At 38.1% G+C, this 15952-nt stretch overlaps 1 protein-coding gene across 3 annotated transcripts in view; it reads left to right on the forward strand.

The window, feature by feature from the left end:
- The window catches only part of DNAJC1 (DnaJ heat shock protein family (Hsp40) member C1), a 241034-nt gene that overhangs the window by 97933 nt on the left and 127149 nt on the right, over positions 1-15952 (forward strand). For all 3 annotated transcript variants that reach the window (XR_002524539.2, XM_021943951.2, XM_003903454.3), the window contains exon 7: positions 1213-1303. Coding sequence is in view for 2 of the 3 variants with exons in the window: in XM_021943951.2 (XP_021799643.1) it covers positions 1213-1303 (91 nt within the window). In the remaining variant the exon portion in view is untranslated. The remainder of the gene's footprint in view (positions 1-1212; positions 1304-15952) is intronic.

Below are 15952 nucleotides of genomic sequence, written 5' to 3' on the forward strand. Positions count from 1 at the left end.
GAATAATGCCAGGGAAGCACAATATTGTAGGCAGAGGGCAAAGCAATTGCACAGACATGGAAGCACAGTGTGGGCTGGTAGCTGTTATACAAGTGGTATTCCTATAAAATATCTGCGGTTTGAGCCAAGGAGTGTGGTAAAAGATGTGTTTTGTTTATTTTCATTGTCAGGATCTCATATGCCTAGAGCATCAACTTGTTTATTTTTGTGTATGTCATTATTTAAGACCTAGTTTGTTTGTTTGTTTTTTTGGTGCACCACTAAAGCCTTACCTGTGTGCCACTCATTGAGACTTCAGTCACTGTATTTTGACACCTAAGTGTATGTATGCAGTATGTATCCTCAGTCCTCAATCCTCAAGACTTCATGGTAACGGTTCTTATACTGGTCTCTAAGGTTGGTAGAAGGAGGAGTGGCAACTTTCACTTTTATATACATGCGCATATAAGTTTTATAATCAGATTTGAAAATAATTCTGAATATCTATTGTAGTTAAAGGGCTAATATGAAAATAGCAGTAGTACTTTGTTAGTCACAGTAATATAAATTACTATGCCAAATCAGTTCAGCAAATGAGTTTTTCTGCTCTTTGTACATGCAGCAGTATATTATGAAAATAGCTGGCCGGGTGCAGTGGCTCACGCCTGTAATCCCAACACTTTGAGAGGCCGAGGCGGGATCACAAGGTCAAGAGATCAAGACCATCCTTGCTAACACGATGAAACCCCGTCTCTACTAAAAATATTTTTAAAAAAAATTAGTCGGTCATGGTGGTGGGCGCCTGTAGTCCCAGCTACTCAGGAGGTTGAAGCAGGAGAATAGCATGAACCTGGGAGGTGGAGCTTGCAGTGAGCCAAGATCACGCCACCGCACTCCAGCCTGGGAGACAGAGCGAGACTCCATCTCAAAAAAAAAAAAAAAAAAGAAAGAAAGAAAATAGCATACAATGGAAGAAAACAGGAAGAGGATACCTCCTTTCCATATCTGAGAGAAAAAATAGTTTAAAATTATACTCAGAATTTCTTGTCGTAACTGGCTCTCCAGGAGAGAAAAATCATAGACAAATGTTTAATTTCTACTCATCATAAAATCTGAAAACAAAAAGAAAAGCTATAAAATGAATATAATGCTTTAAAATTAAGTTATATGGAAAATATTATTGAAGCACACTGATTTTTATGCTAATTTATGTATGCCCTTTTTTTTTTTAAGGATGCTGGGCAGTTTTATGCTAAATATAAAGAAACAAGATTGAAGGAAAAGGAAGATGCACTGACTAGAACTGAACTTGAAACACTTCAAAGTGAGTTTTAAACATTAGTATTTTAACAATATCATATAAAATTAATGATTTAAATGTGAATTATCTTTTAAATTCAGCAGTAATTAAATTTTCTGGTTTTCTTTTTTTTTTTTTCCCACTCCCTAGTGGAGGCACTTGTACTTAATGTGTTTGACATGGAACATACTACATTATAACATTACTTTACCACCCAAAGTTTGGTATCAGAAGGAAGGATAAAATCAGCTTGAGTCATGTAACTCCTCAAATCCAGGGGCATCCAAAGTCTGCAAAGCCCTAAAATACTTCAGTATTGTAATTACAATTGATATTTAGTGCTGGTTTAACCGGTTAATCACCCAACTTGCTGTGTAACAGTTGTAGTTAGGAAACCTGAAAATACCAATGATTTTTGTTTTGAAAGGTTTTGTTTCATTTGCAGTATTGTTATATAGTGTGAACAACTTTGTATAAATTATCAGTATGTTGAAAAGAAATCTTCCATTGAACACAAAGACAGTTCTTGCTGATTTTAGGAAAAGTTGAATATATTATTTAAAAAGGTGTTTTCTCAGCTCCAGTCCTTTTGTCTATTTTTGCCTTCTCTACCTCTTGGCTCCCACACATATATGCTCTGTCTCTTTGCATTTCTTTATTTTTATTCCAAGCACTTAATACTACTTTAATTTATATGTTGGTTTTGTTTACCATCTGATTTCCACCCCACCCCCCACCCCCAGTAGAATGTAAGCTCCGTAAGGATAAGGTCTTTATCTGTTTTGTTCACTGTTATGTCCCAGGTTCTAGGGGTTTGGGTGTGGTCATTTTAGGGGGTCATTTTTCAGTCTGTCACAATCCTTCAGGTGTCTGGACAGCTTTAGAACAGAGACCGTTCATCTTTGTGTCTGCAACATCAAACAGGGTCCTGGCACATAATAAATGTTCGGTAAATGGATGGATGTATGAATTCATGTAATGCCATGAATATTAATGAGCATCCACTGAGCACCTAGCCGTATAAAACACCATCTCGAGAAGCACATTATTTAATTCAAAAAGTTTCAATACTTACAAATACAAAGTAATATTCACATCAACTATATAATTGTTTAAAGTAGACTTCTGTTAAGAAGAAGGAGTTAGAATGATAGAGGATTGTTACATACCAAGATTGACATGTGTGTTAAGAAGTAGGAGTGTGCAAGTGAAACTCTGTCATTTTTATGTAATTGTTATTTTAGGAAAAATTGGTACATAACAATTGCTAAGCCTTTTCAGACTAATCACAAGAGGAAGAAAAATTACAATTGTAAGAAAAGAGAAGACTCGGCCAGGCGCCATCGCTCACGCCTGTAATCTCAGCACTTTGGGAGGCCGAGGCAGGCAGATCACCTGAGGTCAGGAGTTTGAGACGAGCCTGGCCAACGTGGCAAAACCCCGTCTCTACTAAAAATACAAAAATTAGCCATGTGTGGTGGTGGACACCTATAATCCCATCTACTCGGGAGGCCGAGGCAGTAGAATCACTTGAACCTGGGAGGTGGAGATTGCAGTGAGCCGAGATCACGCCATTGCACTCCAGCCTGGGTGACAAGGGTGAAACTCCATCTCAAAAAAAGAAAAAAGAAAAGAGAAGAATATAAAATTAATCCAAAATTTACCTAGTGGCAACATAGATACACTACATTTCATTGCTCTCATAGACACAGCTTATCATTTCTATGTAATTTTTTGTTAAAAAACTTAATTGTTGTAATTTTGGTAGATGTGTTAGAATTCTTTAATAGTAACAAGACTAAGTATATACACTACCCTTTCTGAAATTAGAGGTTAAACATGAAGTGTTTATCACTATACAAAAGCTCATTTTGGAGTTAACTATTTTTCCAAAATTGTTCAATGACTTTTGTTCTGCTTAAGAGTTTTATATAATTCTCAAACATATTTAATAGTTTCTTCTTGGCTGGGCACAGTGGCTCATACCTGTAATCCCAGCATTTTGGGAAGCCAGGATGGGCGGATCACTGGAGGTCAGGAGTTCGAGACCAGCCTGGACAACATGGTGAAACCCCATCTCTACTAAAAATACAAAAATTAGCTGGGCGTGGTGGTGGGTGCCTGTAATCCCCACTGCTCGGGAGGCTGAGGCAGGAGAATCACTTGAACCTGGGAGGCAGACGTTTCTGTACATCGAGATCATGCCACTGAGCTCCAACCTGGGTGACAGAGCAAGACTCCATCTCAAAAAAAAAAATGTCTCTTTTAATTTTGTCATTGTCTGATTTTGTAAAAATCACAAGCTAAAAAATATGTAAATATCTGAAAGTGAAAATGTGTAACAGTCTTCACTTTACACAAATGTGTAACATTTGAAAATTCATCACTAGCTTATCAGTTATTGAAACTCAGAGTGGAATAAGTGAATACCAGAAAGCATATTAAAAACAATCCTCATACTATGCTCTGAATAATAAGACTGTTATCTTGCATGCTGCTTTTATCAGTGGTATATTTAGAAAAGGCGATGGTAACAACATTAAGAATGTTAAAGAACAGTCACATTTACTGTTAACAATGTCAGACTGTCATGTATTTTTTAATGTAGTCTCTAATGGTTACATGCAAAGAATATTTTAATTAATTTTGTTAACTTCATTACAGTATTCTGCATTGTATACTTTAGAATTAATACATAAAGGCCCCAAATCCCCCAGTGTGCATTTCATTTGCCCCATCCTTCTTAATTTTAAAGACCATCATCAGAATATCAAGTTCATAATAACATTTCCATCTACTTAATTGAGTAAATGCATCTCATGTAGATTAGCAATAGCTGTTTTATGCTGCCTGTTTTTCATGACCTAATTGCTAATCTGCCCTCATCTGCTTTACTGCTTAGATTGTGCAGTATTCTCTGAGGGCTGCACTACAACTACTTCGAGTAGGGTGCGATAGTCTTATTAAAATGGTATTTTAGATATGGGGGGGCAGTGAAAAGGGTGATTTCTTAAAAATAAATATCCTTCTGAGAAGTCTTTATGCAAAAAAAATATTGATATATGTTTGGGAAATTTGGGGCACTTATTATAAACCTTTAATCAATTTTGTAGTTTAGGTTTAAATAAGTTGAATACTTACAAATATTAGACTTTTGAGGGTTAATGATTTTTTTGCACATTCTCTAATCATATGTTTCATTCTAAATTAATGAAAGTGAATTATGTGTACTAAAACAGCCCATATCATGAATGAGAAAAAGACATGTTTGACTTACTTTATAAAGAAATTGTAAAGGTCACAATTTGAATAGACAAGGAAAGGAAAGTATAGAAGTAAACTTGATTATTTCCTTGACCCCTTTCTTTGTACCTTATATGATTTTAAAACAAAACCAAAATTAATCAAAACGCTGCTGCCAAGTACTTCCTTTAAATATGGAGAAATAGTTCCCAACATTAGTTATGTTTTTCTTGTTTTGTGGTCCTTGTTGCATGCCCCAGAAAGGGATTGAAGTAGGGGTGCCTCAGGGACACCCTGTAAGATGAAGCACTCAGTGAGAAAGTGGGGGACAGAATGTGACTTTTTAGTGTGGCAGGATGAGAAAGTTTAGTCACCTTCCTTAAGACTAAAGGAAGAGTGATTTTCTAGAAAACTCAGGTTCATGAAGAAAGTAGTTGATTCGGGGGTTGGTAGGGAAGAAGAAAAAATAGATTGAAGAAGAGCAGCCACAGTTTAGGTTAGAACACTTTGCCTGTGGTAACATAGGGTGCTCACGGATGGGAGCATACTCTCTGAGATAACTTATGCAAACACATATAACCAATCACTAGCTCCAGCTTATCTGAAAACATGACCTAATAGAATCTGTGTACCTTATGCCATTTTATATTATAAAACCTAAAATCTAATAGGAGCCCTCGTTCCAAAACAGTTTATATATAGGCAAATAACATCTAAAGAATATAGTATTTTATCCTAGGTACTTTTACCTAAGGTACAGTATAATATCCTAGGATATTTGAATACCAATGAAAGTGTGAAATTTTAAAATCATACAACTGGAATATAAATTTACAATTCCCTTAATATTTCAAATCATATAAGTATATAAATACATAAGTATATATATTCAATATATAAGGGACTGATTTTGTGGAAGACAAATTTTTCCATGGACCTGGTGGCAGTGGGGGATGGTTTTGTGATGAAACTGTAGTTAGATTCTCATAAGGAGTGTGCAACTTAGATCCTATGAGAATTTAATGCCGCTGCTGGTCTGCCACGAAGCAGAGCTCAGGCAGTAATGCTTGCCCTCCTGCCGCTCACCTCCTGCTATGCGGTCTGGTTCCTAACACGTATGGACTGATACCAGTCCATGGCCCAGGGCTTGAGGACCCCTGCTGTACATGAAGTTGATAAAGTTTCCCTCTATTCCTAGTTTTCTGAGCATTTTTAGAAATCATGACGGGGTATTGAATTTTGTGAAGTGTTTTTTTCCTGCATCAATAATTGTGATTATGTGATATTTCTTTTTTGGTATATTAATACGATAGATTACATTATTGGATTTTGAATATTGAACCAACTATGCGTACTTGGAATAAACACCACGTGGACATGGTGTATAGTTCTTATTGTTGAATTCTATTTGCTACTATTTTGTTAAAGAGTTTTACATCTATATTCATGAGAGATATTGGTCTGTAATTATCATTGTCCATTTGTGCTGCTGTAACAAAATACCTGGGAAATAGCTTGAGACTGGCTCGTTTATAATGAACAGAAATTTAATTCTCACTCTTCTTGATGCTGGGGAGTCCAAGATCGGGGCATCAGTAGGTTTGGTGTCTGGCGAAGGTTTCTGTCTGTTTCCAAGATGGCACCTTGTTGCTACATCCTCCAGAGGGCACAAACGCGTGTCCTCACAGGGAACAGAAGGGGAAAAGGGGCTGAATGCTGTGTGAAGTCTCTTTTGTAAGAGTCTTAATTTTTTCAAGAGGGAAGATCTCTCATCACCTCCCAATGGCCTTTTCCTCTTAATATTATTGCTTTGGAGGTTGCTTCAACATAAATTTTGGAAGGACTCAAGCATTCAAACCATAGCATTTCACTCCTGACCACCCCCCTCCAAAATTTATATCCTTTTCACATACAAAACATATTAATTACATACCAATAGCCCCCAAAGCCTTAACTCATTCCAGCATCAACTTTAAAGTTTAAGGTCTATAGTCTTATCTAAATATAATCTAAATCAGATATGGGTGAGACTCAAGGTACAATTCATTCTGAGGCCAATTCCCCTCTACCTGTGAACCTGTGAAATCAAACAAGTTATATGCTTCCAGATTATAATGATGGGACAGGCATAAGATTGATATTCTCATGCCAAGAGGGAGAAATGGGAAAGAATAAAGGGGCAACAGTCCCCAAGTTGAAAACCCAATATGGCAAACACCATTAATTTTTGAGGCCTGAGAATAATCAAGTTTGACTTCATGTTTCATCTTCCAGATACATGAGAGTAGAGGTTGGGTCCCCAAGGCTCTGGGTAACCCCAGCACTATAATTTTGCTGGTCACAGCCCACAGAACAGCTATCACAGGCTGGAGTCTCATGTCTGCAAGCTCTCCCAGGCTAGAGTTGCATGCTGGTGGCTCTGCAGTTCTGAGGTCTTAGTGGTGGCCCTACTCCTATGGCTCCACAGGGCATGGCCCTAGTTGGGGTTGTCTCTGGTGGCGCCACCTTTGTGGCAGTTCTTTGCCTGGGCGCTGAGGCTCTATGAGGCATCCATTGAAATCTAGGTAGACATATCTCCACAACTCACACACTCTGTGCACCTGCAGAGTTAGCACCACATGGATGTCACCAAGGCTTACTGCTTGTGCCCCCTGAAGTGGTGGCCTGAGATGCACCATGGCCTGCGTGAGCCGTACCTGAGGTGGCTGAGGAGCATTGTATCTGAATGCACGGAAAAGAAATGAGACATCCTGAGCAACAAGCCCCATGGTTTCACAAGTGTTTTGGGCCCCTTTTTTGAAACTGTTCTGCCCTCAAGGACCTGGTGCTCTGAGCCTGCTATGAGAAGGGCAGCACAGATAATCTCCAAAATACCTTTGCAGTCATTCTTCTATCGTCTTGATGAATAGCATCTGTCTTCCTTCTATTCATATTAAATCTCCTTATGAAATGTTTGCTTGGCCACACCGTTGGCATTCTTCTTCAAGCATACTTTAAAACCTGACCAGGCTGAGAATTTTTTAAATCTTTAACTTCTGCTTTCCTTTTAATTATAAATTTTATATTTAATTTTTTTCTCTCTTCTTGCATTTTACTATGAGTAGTCAAGAGAAGCCATGAAGCATCCTGAACAATTTACTTAGAGGTGTCATCCACAAAATATCCTAGCCCATTGCTCTTAAGTTCTGCCTTCCTTAAAGTAATAGGACCCAAAACACAATTCAGCCAAGTTCATTGCCACTTTACAGCAAGGGTGGCCCTTCTTCCAGTTTCCAATAAACTGCTCCTCATTTCCAACTAAAGCCTTATCAGAATGGCCTTTACTGTCCATATTTGTACCAGTATTCTGATCACAACCACTTAGATCATCTCTAAGATGACTGAGGGTTTCTCTACAGTTCTCCTCTTCTTCAGAGCTCTCACTGGAAGCATGCTTAATGCTTTAGCATACACTTCAAAGCTGTTCTGGCTTCTTCTACCCATTACTCAATTTCAAAACCACTTCTACATTTTCAGGTATTTGTTATAGTAGCACCACCAGTTCTCAGTATTACTTTCTATTTTAGTTTATTTTGTGCTGCTATACAAAATACCTGAGACTGGGTAATTTATGATCAACAGAAATTTATTCTTACAGTTCTGGAGTCTGAGAAGTCCAAGATCCAAGGTACCAGCAAGTTTAGTATCTGATGAGGCCCTGGTCTCTGTTTCCAAGATGGCACCTTGTTGCTGCATCCTCTACGGGAGATGAATGCTGTGTCCTCACATGGCAGAAGAGATAGAAGAGGAAAGGGGACAGAATGCTGTGTGAAGCCTCTTTTATAAGGCCTTTAATCCTATTTATGAGGGAGGAGCCCTTATGACATAATCACTTTCCAAAGGCTCCACCTCTATGAGACTGTTTCAACATGAATTTTGGAAGGGATACAAATGTTCAAACCATAGCATTAGCTTTCTCTTTTTGCACTGTCTTTGTATGACCTTGCTATTGGTAATACCAGCTTCATATAATGAAATAGGAAGTTTTCTCTCCTCTTCTATTTTTTTTTTTCTTTTGAAAAACAGAGCTTTGCTCTTCTTGCCCAGACTGGAGTGCAATCATGCAATCTTGGCTCACTGCAACCTCCGCCTCCCAGGTTCAAGTGATTCTCTTGCCTTAGCCTCCCAAGTAGCTGGGATTACAGGCGCCCACAATCATGCCTGGCTAATTTTTGTATTTTCAGTAGAGATGGGGTTTCACCATGTTGGCCAGGCTGGTCTCAAACTCGTGACCTGAAGTGATCCACCTGCCTTGGCCTCCCTAAGTATTGGGATTACAGGCATGAGCCGTCGTGCCCAGCCTTCCTTTTCTGTTTTCTGAAAGAGAATGTCTAACACTGGTATTAATTCTTGAAATGTTTGGCAGAATTCTCTGGTGAGATCATCTGAGCCTGAATATTTCTTTCTTTGGAGTATTAAAATAAATTAAATTTGATTTATAGTTATAGAGCTATTTAAATATATTTCATGTTTCATTTATCTATTTCATGAGTGAGTTGAGATAGTTTGTGTTTTTTGAGCAATTGGTCTTTTTCATCTAAGTTGTCAAATACATGTATCTAGAGTTGTTCCTAATATTTGCTTTTTGTCCTTTTGATGTCTGTATGCCCTGTAGTGATTTCACATTTTTAATATAGGTAACTTTTGTCTTCTGTTTCCTTTGTCAGATTTGCCAGATGTTGATCTTTTCAAAGGACCAGTTTTTTTGTTTAGTTGATTTTCTCTATGGTTTTTGTTTTCAATTTCATTGATTTCTGCTCTTGTTTTGATTACTTCTTTCCTTCTGTTTGCTTTTGGATTGTTTTGATCTTCTTTTTATAGTTTCTTGATGTGGAAGTTTAGATTATTAATTTGAGACTTTTTCTCTTTTCTAATGTCAGCATTTAATGCTATACATTTCCCTCTCAGCACTGCTTTGGCTGTGTCTCACATATTTTGATTTTTCTTTTTTTTTCTTTTTTTTGGCAGAATGTCACTCCACTCTGTTGCCCAGGCTGAAGTGCAGTGGTGCAGTCTAGGCTCACTACAACCTCTGCCCCCCAGGTTCAAGCAATTCTCCCACCTCAGCCTCCTGAGTAGTTGGGATTACAGCATGTGCCACCATGCCTGGCTTATTTTTTTATTTTTAGTAAAGAAAAGGTTTTACCATGTTGGCCCAGGCTGGTCTTGAACTCCTAACCTCAAGTGATCCACCCACCTTGGCATTCCAAAGTGCTGGAATTACAGGCGTGAGCCAGCGCGCTTGGCCACATATTTTGATACATTTTTATTTGAGTCAGCTCAGTTTTTTTTTCTTGAGATTTCCTCTTTCATCCATTATTTAAAAGTATATTGTTTAGTTTCCAAATGTTCAGGGCCCTTTTTGTTATATTTCTATTAAACATTGGTAGTTTGATTCCCTTTTCATTAGGAAGCACACTCTGTATGAGTTAAATTCCTTTAAGTTTGTTCAGATCTGTTTTATGGCCCAAGATATGATCCATCTTGGCATATATTCCATGGACATTTGAAAAGAATGTGTATTCTGCTGTGGTGAATTGGAGTGTTCTATAAATGCCAGTTAGATCCAGTTGGCTGATGGCATTGTTGAGTTGTATATCATTGCTGATTTAGTTATGCTATTAATTATTGAGAGGGGGTATTGGAATTTTTTACTGTATTTATAAATTTGTCTTAAGTTCTATCAGTTTTTGTTTCACATGTTTTGCAGCTCTGTTGTTTGGTGCATACACATTTAGGATTGCTATGCCATCTTGGTGGATCTTTTTATCATTATATAATGTCTCTCTTCGTTCCTGGTAATTTGTTTTTGCCTTATAGTCTACTTTACCTTACCTGATACTAGTATAACTACTTCTGCTTTCTTTTGATTAATGTTTGTATGGTATATCTTTCCAATTGTGGTACTTTCAACCTACCCATATTGTTATATTTGAAATGAGTTTGCTATAGATAGCATATATATGTAAAAAAGATGAAAAACCATATGTGTATATGTTTGTGTATGTGTATTAAATAGACAGTTTGTGTATTTGCACTGTTTACATTTAATATAGTGATTGATCTCTTAGGGCTTAAGTCTGCCATTTTATTTTTTGTTTTCTATTTTTTCTCTCTCATTATCATTTCTCTGTTTTCTCTATTACAGATAGCATTTCTCTGTTATAAATAGCATATATATGTAAAAAAGACAAAAGACTGTGTGTGTATGTGTGTGTGTGTTAAATAGACAATTTGTGTATTTAAACCATTTACATTTCATATAGTGATTGATATGTTAGGGCTTAAGTCTGCTATTATATTTTTTATTTTCTATTTTTTCTCTCTCATTATCATTTCTCTGTTTTCTTTCTGCCTTCCTGTGGCTCAACATTTTTTAGAATGCCACTTTAATTTATTTATGGTTTTTTTTTAACTATATTTCTTTGTATCACTTTTTAGTGGGTATAATAGGTATAATGTTATATATACATAACATATCACAGTCTACTGGTGTCAGATTTTTGCTATTTTGACATGTAAAAACCTTACCTCCCCTTAAATCCCTTTACCTTCCTTGTTTATAGTATCATTGTCTTTAGTATTTTCTCTATAACACTGAAGGTTATAATTTTGATTTAACCGTCATACATAATTAGAAAACTCAAGAGCAGGAGGAAAGTCTATTGTGTTTACTCATATTTTTATTCTTTTGTCCTTTCTTCTTTCCTGGTTGTCCAATATATTTTCTTTTATGATTTGTTTTCCGTTTATAGAGCTTCCTTTAGCCATTATTGCAGGATAGGTCCACTGGTGACGAATTCTTTTCGTTTTCCTTCATCTCAGGATGTCTTGGCTTCCCCTTCATTCCAGTAAGATATTGTTACAGGATATTGATTTCAGGTATAGCAGTTATTTTCTTTCAACATTTGAAAAATGCTGTGCCACTTCCTTCTGGCCTCCATGGTTTGGGGTGAGAAATACACTGTCATTTGAATGCTATTTCTACTACAGATAAGGTCTTGTTTCTCTGTTGCTGCTTTTAAGTTGCTGTTCAGAGTCCCAAAACTTTCCAGGGCTGTGTTTTTAGTTTTTTGTTTGTTTGTTTGTTTTGTTTGTTTTGTCTACTTTGTTTTTCAGATTGGGCAATTTAAAATGTTTTTCTATCCTCAAATTCACTGATTCTTTTTCCTGTTTGCTTCATTCTGCTGTTGAGCCCATCCATTAAGTTTTTAACTTCAGTTAGTGTACTACACATCAGCTCTGACATTTCCATTTGGTTCTTCTGTATGTCTTCTATTTGTTTTTGCTGAAACTTTTTATTTATTTGTTTCAAGAATGTTCATTGTTGCCTGTCATATCATTATTACATGGCTGCTTTAATAGCTCAATCAAGTAATTATTTATTTATTTTTTTGAGATGGAGTCTCACTCTGTTGCCCAGGCTGGAATGCAATGGTACCGTCTTGGCTCACTGCAACCTCCCCCTCCTGGGTTCAGGCGATTCTCGTGCCTCAGCCTCCCAAGTAGCTGGGATTACAGGTGCACACCACCACGCCCAGCTAATTTTTGCATTTTTAGTAGAGACAGGATTTCACCTTGTGGGTCAGGCTGGTCTCGAACTCCTGACCTGAGATAATCTGCCCACCTCGGCCTCCCAAAGTGCTGGGATTACAGATGTGAGCCACCACGCCCAGCCAAGTGTCTCACACGTCCATGTGAATAGACCTCCAAACAGGCTTTGTGTGAGCAATATGGCTGTTTATTTCACCTGGGTGCAGGCAGGCTGAGTCCAAAAAAGGAGTCAGCAAAGGATGGTAGATTATCATTAGTTCTTATAGGTTTTGGGATAGGCGGTGGAGTTAGGAGCAATGTTTTGCGGGCAGGGGGTGGATCTCACAAAGTACATTCTCAAGGATGCGGAGAATTACAAAGAACCTTCTTAAAGGTGGGGGAGATTACAAAGTACATTGATCAGTTACGGTGGGGCAGAAACAAATTACAGTGGTGGAATGTCATCAGTTAAGGCTATTTTCACTTCTTTTGTGGATCTTCAGTTGCTTCAGGACATCTGGATGTATACATGCAGGTCACAAGGGCTATGATGGCTTAGCTTGGACTCAGAGGCCTGGCACCAAGGAATTTAAATATCCCTTTTATCTTGTTGGCATCTGTTACCTTTTCTCATTCAAATTGAGGCATTCTTGATTCTTGGTGTAACAACTGATTTTTTATTTAAATTTGGACATTTAGGGGTATTATGAAACTTTGGACCTTATTTAAGTCTTCTGTTTTACCTGGTCTTCTTTGGCAATACTCTAGCCATGGAAGGGGTAGTGTTGCCTGTTACTGCTAGATAGAATTGAAGTCCAGGTTTCCTATGTGGTCTGTTTGACAGATGAGGAACGGAGTGTTTGTGGATTCTCAAGTGGTATGGGTATTCCTGCTTGCCTCGACCTCCACTGATAACACGCTGTCTAGGAAGAGGAGCAGCAATACCTACTTACTGCAGCCCACTTGGCCTCCACTGACATTATGTGGGGATGGCTTTGCTACCATTGGGCAGTTGTGAAAGCCCTGATTCTTCACTAGGCTTCTGTTTTTGTTTTATTTTGTTTTGTTTGAGATGAAGTCTCATTGTTTCGTCCAGGCTGGAGTGCATTGGCGCAACCTCGGCTCACTGCAACCTCTGCCTCCCAGATTCAAGCGTTCTCCTGCCTCAGGCTCCCTGGTAGCTGGGATTACAGGCACACACCACCACACCCAGCTAATTTTCATGTTTTTAGTAGAAACAAGGTTTCACCATGTTGGCCAGGCTGGTCTTGAACTCCTGACCTCCAGTCATCCAGCCCCCTCAGCCTCCCAAAGTGCTGAGATTACAGGTGTGAGCCACCACACCAGCCCACTAGACTTCCTCTGTAACCACACTGTCTGGTAGAGGGAGAGACACCTATTACTTCTGGGTGGATATGGAGGTTCAGGAGTTCAAGACCAGCCTGGCCAACATGGTGATACCTATATAGTCTCTACTGACTTTATTAGCAGGAGGAGGATCCACCTTATCTTTTAGTCTTCTCTCTCACATCCCCCTGGTGGGGAGGTTGGGTGCCTCATTACAGGCTGGCAATGGCAGAAGCCTAGGTTTCCCATTAGTCTTTGCTGTCATGGTGAGTGGTGGGATGGGGGTGACACTACTTTCTGTCTTGTTTGCCTGAATTAGAGTGGTTATTGTCTAAAAGCTTTATGTTTTAGACAAAAGATAAATGCCTGTGCTGTCTCTTTTTTGGTCCTTTAACTAGAGAGAGCAGGCTGTTGTTTTTGTTTTGCCCGTATATGTGTGTCTGTGCCTGTTAGTGTTTCTGGGTTGCTAGTTTCTGCAGCACCAAATCTGAGATATGTAAGAAACACAAGAAAAACTCATAGAACTGACCACTCTGGGTATTCTTGAGCCCTGCAGTACCTAGCTGGTCAGCCTTCTCTCTAACTTTCAAATTCTTCTTGTGTTTGTTTTATATATAATGGTTAATTTAAGATGAGTAAACAAATAACTTGTTTACTCTTTTATCTTTTTTATAATTCTTAGTGAGACGAGTGTGGAAAAGTTCTCCATTTTTTCTGAAATGGAAGTTTTATATTAATTTCTCATATGGTTGGGATCTGTGCCTCCACCCAAATCTCATGTCGAAATATAATCACCAGTATTGGAGGTGGGGCCTGGTGAGAGGTGATTGGATCATGGGGGCAATTTCTCATGAATGGTTTAGCAAATCCCCTTGGTGTTCTTCTTGAGACAATGAGTTCTCATAAGATCTGCTTGTTTAAAAGTGTGTGGCACCTCCTCCCTCTCTCTCTCTTTTGTTTCTGCCCCTGCCGTGTAAGACACCTGTTCTCCTTTTGCCTTCTGCCATGATTGAAAGCTTCCTGAACTGCCTCCCCAGAGGCAGAAGCAGTCACCCTTCCTGTACAACCTGCAGAGCTGTGAGCCACTTAAACCTCTTTTCTTTATAAGTTACCCAGTCTTAGTTATTTCTAGCATTGTGAGAATGAACTAATACACTTTGTAAAACGACTTTTTTAAAGCTTATTTATTTATGTAGTTTTTAAACTTTTAGGTTCAGGGGAACATGTGAACCTAAAAGTTTAAAAACTACATAAATAAATAAGCTTTTAAAAAAGCTTACAAAGGTAAACTCATGTCACAGGAACTTGTTGTACGGATTAATCACCCACATATTAAGCCCAGTACCCAATAGTTATCATTTATACTCCTCTCCCTCCTCCCACCCTCCAACCTCAAGTAGACCTCAGTGTCTGTTGTTTCCTTCTTTGTGCTCATAAGTTTTCATCATTTAGCTCGCACTTTTAAGTGAAAACATATGGTATTTGGTTTTCTGTTCTTGCTTTAGTTTGCTAAGGATAACAGCCTCCAGCTCCATCCATGTTTCTGCAAAGGACATGATCTCATTCTTTTTTATGACTGCATAGTATTCCATGGTGTATATGTACCACATTTTATGGCTGCATAGTATCCCATGGAGCATATGTACCATATTTTCTTTATCAGATTGGTCATTGATGGGCATTCAGGTTGATTCCATGTCTTTGCTATTGTGAATAGTGCTGCAGTGAACATTTGTGTGCATGTGTCTTTATGGTAGAATGATTTACACTCCTCTGGGTATATATTCAGTAATGATATTGCTAGGTTAAATAGTAGTTCTGCTTTTAGCTCTTTGAGGAATCACCATACTGTCTTCCATAATGGTTGAACTAATTTTCACTCCCACCAACAGTGTATAGGTGTTCCCTTTTCTCCACAACCTTGGCATCATCTGTTATTTTTTGGCCCTTTAGTAATAGTCATTCTGACTGGATTGAGATGGTATCTCATTGTGGTTTTGATTTTCATTTCTCTAATAATCAGTGATATGGAGCTTTTTTTCATATGCTTGTTGGCTGCATGGATGTCTTCTTTTGAAAAGTGTCTGTTTATGTCATTTGTCCACTTTTCAATGGGGTTGTTTTTCTCTTGTAAATTTATTAAAGTTCCTTATAGATCCTGGATATTAGACCTTTTGTCACATGCAAAGTTTTCAAAAATTTTCTCCCATTCTGTAGGTTGTCTGTTTACTCTGTTGATAGTTTCTTTATGCTGTGCAGAAGCTCTTAAGTTTAAATCTCAATTGTCAATTTTTGCTTTTGTTTCAATTGCTTTTGGTGTCTTTGTCATGAAATCTTTGCCCATTCCTACATCCAGAATGCTATTGCCTTTGTTGTCTTCCAGGGTTTTTATAGTTGGGTTTTATGGTTAAGTCTTTACTCCATCTTTAGTTTTTTGTATATGGTGTAAAGAAAAGATCCAGTTTCAATCTTCTGCATATGGCTAGCCAGTTATCCCAGCACCACTTACTG

The sequence above is a fragment of the Papio anubis genome, chromosome 11 (assembly GCF_008728515.1).
Source record: "Papio anubis isolate 15944 chromosome 11, Panubis1.0, whole genome shotgun sequence".
Classification (NCBI taxonomy): domain Eukaryota; kingdom Metazoa; phylum Chordata; class Mammalia; order Primates; family Cercopithecidae; genus Papio; species Papio anubis.